The sequence below is a fragment of the Anneissia japonica genome, unplaced genomic scaffold, assembly GCF_011630105.1.
Source record: "Anneissia japonica isolate Jap-2015-1 unplaced genomic scaffold, ASM1163010v1 scaffold1030_len608725_cov174, whole genome shotgun sequence".
NCBI lineage: Eukaryota > Metazoa > Echinodermata > Crinoidea > Comatulida > Comatulidae > Anneissia > Anneissia japonica.
The window spans coordinates 46,359-54,727 of record NW_022753996.1 but is presented as its reverse complement, the minus strand read 5'-3'; the positions used below and the strand labels follow the sequence as shown (position 1 = coordinate 54,727).

Sequence of the window (8,369 nt, the reverse complement as noted above, 5' to 3'; positions counted from 1 at the left end):
AGATTATAGGCCTAGCCCAAGTTAATCCAGACCTACGCCAAGTACTAGCAGTAAACTCTGTCAGGTAATTGGTTAATTTGTTTTGTGGGGTCAATGATGGGCAAACATGCACTTGGCTGTGATGATGTAAGATCGCCCAAAGTTTCATAGGGCGTGACGGCTTGCAGATAGGAACAAGCTCAGTGCAAATCGATTAATTTATAATTAAACAGATTTAGTAAAACAAATAAGAAACACTTGTGGTTTTGTTTTACAGTCAAATCTAAATAAATCTCAAAAATGTAAATTTCATTCTCTACAAATTTCCTCCGTAATTAGCAACATGCTTTTGAGGAATGAGTGAAGCTATGCATTTGTAATTTACACTGATGAATCAACTACGTCAACATCCAACAAATCCAAATTGAAGTTAAACGTCTACTGAAAGAGTCAGCCGTCGTAGAAACTTGCTTTGAGTTCCGTCATCATTTCAGGTGTTGATTGCAATTGATTTTTAAGGATTAGGCTTAAGACGATAATGCACTTTATATTAACAATGGAAGGCTTTCACTTTATCCAACATCAACGTTTAGGCCTACTGGTGTGTCGTTTACTGTAAATCAATAGATATTAAATCTCTATGCCAACAATATTGGGACTGAGCTACCTGTACGACAGTTCATTTACAGGGTGTTGTGTGCTAGGCCTAGTTGATAATTAACAGACAGCGATGATTATTGCGTTATTTAAATACTGTACTCAATTTTTAATTCATTTCCTAGATTATGGGAGACATTACCTGCTGACCTCCGAAATTCTCTCCTTATTACTAGTAACAAATATTTTCTTAGCAATCTGAATAAACATTATGCTAACTCTTAATTATTAAATTAAATTTTAAATTTTTAACCTCATTCTTTTTAATAATTATAATTTATTTAATATTATGTTTTATATATTTTAAGTGCAATGCAATTTTAAATGATTTGTTTGACATTTTTACATTGAATATTTTAAGATAAATTTTAATGCTTATCTGAATATTTTTACATCTCAAATACCTTTTAAATTAAATTTGCTCATTTATTGATTTTTACTCATTTTTCTATATTTCAATATTTATCTTTCGATTTTTTATCTTTCTGAAGAATTTTATATTGTATGTATTGTGTTTTTCTTGTAAAGGGCCTCCACTCGACAGTGATTGATTTTACTTTTGGAGTGTCCTGTCTCTGTTTTTTGTACTTTTGTGATTGTTCTTTGCCATTTCTGTTTATGTACATTCTAATTGTTTGAGACAAATAAATGAAATGAAATGAAATTTTCGTCTGCAAAAAGTTGATCCGGAAAAAATAAAATGTCCGAATAGGGAGATCTGGTTTTCGGAAAGTATTTTATTAAAGGAAGAATAGGAATGGTTTTGGAACTTTAAAAAAAAGTTTGGTTTAGCGTGGAATTCTACTTTCTGGGCATTCGGAATTATTTTGTAGTTTCATTTTTCAACATCATAACATTAAATGTTCAACATTTTATCAATAATTAGTTGTGAATTTCAACATCAGCTTGATTGGGTGACTTGAAAAGACGTCCATCACTGCTATAACAGGTCAGCATGGATTGATTTCAGGGCTGTAGCTGAAACTAAAAACTGCCGACGTTATAACCTGCGTCAATTTTATAGCGCTGGCAATTTTCTAATTTTTTTTTTGCCGACATACATTTTTGCCAATTTTGAGGGCCGGACTTGTAGATAGGGGTATGTGCGTTTTCTGTCTGTGACATCAATGGTTGTTTATTTTCTCGTGAGCAAACTGTCACTATTGTTGAACCAAAAGTCCTGTGTATAGGCCATGGTTATCGCAACTATAATAAAGATGGCGTGATTTTGTTGGCCTCATATCATTTAATAATTTAATGTGTTAATTAAAAATTGATAACCAAAACATGGTTATTCTGTCATACAAAGAGCTATTCCTTCAGACGGGATAGTCATTCTGTTTTTGCCATAGTTTTTGTGATTATTGATGGGGATATCCAATTTTTTTTTTTTAATTCTTTTTCTCTTGCCGGCTGATAGACATAAAAAAAAATTTACCCAGGCGCTAGATCAGAAAAAAAAAAAAGAATACAGAATCTATTTTTTTTATTTTGGCCATGAGTTACAATTAATCAATCACAAAACTTGTATAGCGCCGAGTATCCACATAATAAAACAGCAGGTTTTTTAGTCACTTCTTGAAAATCATAACACTCTTTGACATCTTGATATCATGAGGAAGAGCGTTCCATAAGCGAGGTGCTGCACAACATGTAAATGAATGTTTTCCAAATGACTCCAATCTGTATCTTAGAACGGAGTGTGCGAGATGAAGAACAGTATTGCAAAAGGTCTCTGATATAAGATGGTGATGTGCCATGTAATAATGCTTTGTAGGTGATGAGGAGAATTTTAAATTCAATTCTGGACAATACTGGCAACCAATGCAGTTTTCTTAATACCGGAGAGATACATTCGTATTTCCTAGTGCGAGACACAATTCTGGCAGCCATATTTTGAACTTGATGCAATGGGTGAATATTTAACTTTGAGACACCATACAATAGTGAATTTCCATAATCCAGTTTGGCTGATAACACAGCATGCACTCTTTAGCACACAGGTCCTCAGAAAAATTTTTCCTTAAATAATTGACTTTTCTAAGATAAAAGAAAATTTGACTACATGTCTTAGAAATGTGCTTCTTGAAAGTGAAAAAAATGACTCCCAGGTTCTCTATACCGTAACTAAATAATGGATGCAATTGGATTTTTCATGGATGTATTATATAATACCTCCGTGGATTTTTTTTTTTAAGTACTATAATAATGATATTCATGTTATCTTTATTTGAATGAAATTAGTTTTGTTCATATGATCTACTGAAATATAATATTAATTGACTGATTAATGCCTACCTGTATTAAAAAAAAAAAATGTACAAAAATACCACTCACATTTGTTTGTAGATCTATATCAGCATTTCCTTTAATTAGTAATCTGGTACATTTCAGATGACCATTTAGGCAGGCAAGGTGTAAAGCTGTAGCCCTTTCCTGTAAAGTAATGAATACAAAATGGATAAATCATTTCATGTACAACTTCAGTTCATAAAATCTCAGTGTGGACAACACTATTGCTTAAAAACAGAAATTCAAAAAAATAGTTCAGTTAGGGTGGGGTATGCAATTCCTTTCACTAGTGGAGTGATGTCTCTACCCCATGATGCCTATGATTCTTTTTCTTGTGTTTAATTGATGGTGCTTTGTGCAGATAAAAGAAGTCATTTCGAAATCATCTATAATTTCCTTCTTAATTTTTTTCTTCATTTTGGCAAGTGTACATAACATAAACCTTTTGGGGGTGGGGGATTGACAATAGCTCATATACTCTTTAAGAAGATAAAATAATAACTCAAACTGACAAAAATAAAACATCCTTGTATTGTGTATTTTTTCATGGGAATGATGATATCACAGAAAAAAGTATGTTTTGTACTATTCTAAAAAATTATGAAAATACAGTAATGGATGACCCATATAATAATAATTCTTTTTCCATTCAAGCAGAACACCAGAACCCTGCAGGTGTGTACGTTCCTTTGTACGCAAAAAACTAAACACAAATTAGGGAATTGCGATAATTAACAGTCACCAAATTCACTCATTGCATTTTGCCAATTTTGAAACTAATGGACTTGCCAATTTTTAGTTATCATGGTGTGGTAACAAGCAGCAACTTTTTTTCCATTTTGAAATAGAGTAAAGCTACACCTAATGAGCATCCTAATAAAACTTGTTTTAACTAAAATATGACAAATTTATTAACAACAAAAAGTTGAGCACCATACACCAAAGCAAAATACACTACAAAATAAACTTGGTTTAGGCCTAATATATATTTGTCAATGATTGAAATTGTGAAGTTAAGAGACCTGTTTCTTAACGGCAAAGCAATATTGCAAGTAGGCCTAGACTATGTAAGCCTAGCTAGCAAGCCTAGGCTTCTTAGGCCTGGATTTGCCTGTTTGAAAAATGCTTCAAAGCGTCAGATAACGAAACATTTTGCTCAATATGCACTTTCATAAGGAAAGACTCCAGTCCATTCCTATCTCTAACTTCTGTAGACCTTTGCTACCGATTTGAAGTAGCAAAACAGCATTTTTCTGAGTGTGCCAAATGGTCAAATAACATGCATCTATTTTACTTTAAAGATTTTTGAAAAAAGCCTTCCTCCTTTCCAAATTTTCTGGAGGAAAAAAGGGAGTGATAAGCTAATTTATTCTATCAGTCCTAATTAAATTAATGTAATCTAATAATAGGCCTACCTTTAGATTAATATACTACCATACAATGAAAAGCGATACTGTACAAAAATGCAAAATGCAAAAAAATGCTGCCCTACATTGCCCTCAGATAGAAACTATGGCTACCAACTATTCATTTATTTAGTTTTGGGCCGAAGTGACCAGCATTCTGTCTCCATATTACCATCTTGCATTCTGCCAAGTTTGAAATCATTCGGACTAACAAAATTTTAGTCATCGTGGTAACAGTCAATTACCCAACAACAACGAAGACGACAACAAAGACGACGATGACAATGTCGACAGGCTAAAAACAATAGCCTCCCCGGAGCCTCGCCCCTTCGGAGAACCTAATAAGCAAGGAAGCTACCGAAATGTACGTCTGAATTTATGGAATTGTTCTAGAGCAGTCACTCTGTAGAGTGCATACCTTCGCCCTGTGTCCTGTTCCTTGGTAATTGACCAACACTTAAAATCATTCCTTATTCTACACACCTGACCTTTAAATTTCTGCCAGAAAAATGAATGATTTCCGTAGTAAAAATACTAAAACATTCATTTAAAGTGACTATTTAAAAGAATGATATATTTTTTTATATTAAAGACTAAACAGAACAAATACAAAATTTACAAAAGTTAGAAAAGAATAACAGTAATGTACACTTTTGAAAATACAAAGTTAATATAAATAATTGCTTTTCAAAGCATAAGTTATGTGTTTAATAAATTCATGTTACAATCTATAATGACTGCAATTATAACACCGACATGATGTATCATGTAATTGGTGGAACCTCAATAAAACAATCAAGGAAATATACCTACTTTAGTTTGCAATTCTAAATCTGCACCCATCTGAATTAACGTATCGACAACTTGTCGATTCACACTGAAAAACAATATATTTATTAGTTAAATCATTATGATATTGAACTAAAACAAATTGCAAGTGAAGTGCTGTGAGGTACAACTGCATATAAATGTTCTTCGAACAAAATTATTTATGCTAGCCAAGTGAAAATAATGAATAATAAAAATATAACAAATAATATGAGACACGACCCATTGTCTAACACTGACGAGCTGACGTAGAAACATAGTAAAAACGAGCGTTGGTACTGTGTATGCCAGTCTACAACTGTTACAAGCATCGCCTAAATGTAATAATTAGCACGCTGAAATAGGCTAGTAAGTTTAACCGGGTTCATAAATAATATTGGCCTCAAAATATTGTGGCTGAGACATGGGCCGATTAAACGTAAAAATAGGAAACCTAGAAATATATTAAAAACGCTGAATAGTAATACTCGAGCGTCGCCACATGCAGACGTTGGTACGTGTAGGTTAGTCTACAAACGTCGCCCAAAGTAAATGATTTTACCCGACAGAACGAAAGAAGGAAACTCCGCTTTTCAGTCGTCTTAGGCCCTTGTTTTTTGACAAACAATGACCTTTCAGAGGTCAAATTGCTGTCAAGAATACGAATTGGCTGCTTCGCAGCAATAAGCGTCAGGGCAAAATTATTGAACTCATGTTACTTAAAAATACATAACTCCGTAACGAAGAATCGTATCACATTATTTTTTTCTGGAAATGTTCTTCAAAGACTATTCTACACCACTATATAAGTTTAAGAAATGAAAAATATGTTCCGACCTCTGCCACAAGATGGGAAAAAAGAGCCTATCTAAATAGGTATTAGAATAGGCCTCTGCAGTACAGTACGTAGGTAGGGTAGTACACCAGGCCAAGCTAGTTATAAAAGAGTGTAGGCTTAGTACTTTTTCAGTTACCGTATGACTTCCGGATTTCTCTTATTATACTACTGTACTAGTTATTTTGGAGATACCATCGGACTGGGACCCTAGATGAGGCGTGCCACAAACACCCATTTACTATACGAATTTGTAAGTTGTCCAGTGAAAAGGCCTAGGCCCTGTCGCCTACTATTTTATGAGCCGAGCAAACGCGATGTTGTACGCCTAGCAATGGCCTAGCTAAGGCACTATGAAATTTTGGTCAAGCAAAAACTGCATGTACTGTAATATAATAATTAATAACAGCATATTGAGAATCAATTTCTTTTGGAATTTTGTAATAAATTTCAAACACATGTTCATTGACAGAGATTTACTATCAAATGACATAAAATTTTCTTATTAATATTTTTATTTATTTTTTTCAATTGTCTATTATTTTTGCAATCGCCACACTGTAGCATAGGCTTTGTGGTCACTCATGCATGCAAGTCACCAAGATGGCTACCCAGCAGCGTCTCATGTCACAAGTCTCTCTATATAGGAACTCTAAACCATGCAAGTTTTTTATACTTAATGCCCGAAGTACAGGGCACCCTTCTGTTGCTAAGTATATCCAGACGCACACGGCGCCCTTCTTTTTTCACATGGAGGAAAACAATATCACTAGAGTGCGTCCGGCCATACGATTTTGCGCTATATTGTTGTTTATACTGATCCATATGCTTAATGTGTTTTATTTGGATAATATATAGCAAAGACTTCTACCTCCGCTAAGGAATTATGTATTCACCGTTGTCACTGTCTGGGTACAATTGTACTAATTGTACAATTGTGTACAATTTTTTAATTGAGAATTGACAATTAAATACGCGACGACTTGGTAACGAAAGTTTGGGTGAAGTTTTTTAGATCCAGCCGTAAGGGGTGTCCCATTGTTTGTATTCCCACCATGCATTTTGGTGGAACACTTTTTTTGTGTGGAGAACTCTATCTTATGTTTCTAGTATCTTTGGTTTTTCCCACAAAAACACGAGGGCCGATGCGACGTGATGTTGATCGAAAAAGGATACCTTTAGTATCGTTAATAATAATTTAATCAGTGATTTCGTGTTGTCGTCAAATACATTTAAATAATTTGTGTAATAATTTAAAGAATGCGGCGTGTTGGTCGCTTTGTTACACAGTGTATGTACTTGTGTTGCAGAGAGTAATCTTGCAAGCAAGGCCTAGCTCAGCCGCAGGGCCTAGGAGATCGTGTACTATATTTTTCACGTTTTGATACTCATGATTTCAGTGACTTGAGAGATAGTCTTAGGTTGAATCTAGCTAATTCGTTTAGGGATGAGGATAAATAACCTTAATTTGTCTGATGTTGAATCTTTATTAAGAAGTACCAAAACTAAAAAGGCTGCTGGTCCAGATATGGTAGTATCTCTGGACCTGGTAGGCCTGGGTTACATCTCCCTGGGTTAATTAAGTCATGCTACAGACAACTTCCTTTTATTTTTCACTTACTGTATCAATGGTCTTTGGATTGTCAGATTATCCCTAGATTATGGAAATCCTCTGTAATTGTTCCGATACCAAAAATATCTAAGCCTATTATTCATAATGATTTTAGTCTTTAGACCTAGGCCTAAGCCTAAGGCTAACCTAATGCGACAGGCTGTCGCATTGACACCAATCCCCATGATGAAATGTCAGTGTTCGTAATAAGGCTTGTCCGCTTGCCCCAGTCAACCAAAATGTCCCACGGACAACCAGAACTATAGGGCAACTTGTCCGTGGAACAACCAAAAAACTTTGGACTCAAACCTCACCTCAAGTAATCGTTGTTTGCCTCCCGAACTATACTGCGTGTTGTCACAGACGCGGCCATTTTGGATTAGCCGAATCACATGTTTTCTCGCGTTTTGTCTGAGACTTTAACTGAGGCGCCCTCTCGCGTGTTACTTATACTGTACCAACTGTACCAAAGATCTCTCGCGTGTTACTTATACTGTACCAAAGATCTTATAAACAAAAAAAAGAAGAAGAGCAGAAAATTAATAAAAGTATCGCATCTATAGGATTTTATAGAAGAGTAGTATTACGCTTAATATATTACATAATATATTATGTCAATATATTACGCTTGTTATTAAAAAGCGAAGGCCAATACATTGCAGGGTTTTGTTTTAAAAAAATATATATATTCCGGTTGTATATAAAACATGTAAACTATGAAACTATTTAATTTTTATTCTATAATTATTATATAAAAACAAACAGTACAAACAGTATATAC

General features: G+C 34.2%; 1 protein-coding gene across 4 annotated transcripts in view; it reads right to left on the bottom strand.

Moving 5' to 3' along the window:
* LOC117123012 (ankyrin repeat domain-containing protein 6-like) overlaps positions 1-8,003 on the bottom strand; it is a 26,417-nt gene extending 18,414 nt beyond the window's left edge. For 2 of the 4 annotated variants that reach the window (XM_033268802.1, XM_033268801.1), the window contains exons 1-3: positions 7,903-8,000; positions 5,148-5,211; positions 2,974-3,072 (exon numbers count right to left, since the gene is read on the bottom strand). In XM_033268802.1, coding sequence (XP_033124693.1) covers positions 2,974-3,072; positions 5,148-5,211; positions 7,903-7,961 — 222 coding nt within the window. In that variant the 5' untranslated portion in view covers positions 7,962-8,000. Of the gene's footprint in view, positions 1-2,973; positions 3,073-5,147; positions 5,212-7,902 lie in introns of all 4 variants that reach the window. The other 2 variants (XM_033268805.1, XM_033268803.1) reach the window with 2 other exon arrangements.
* Positions 8,004-8,369: the final 366 nt, after the last annotated feature.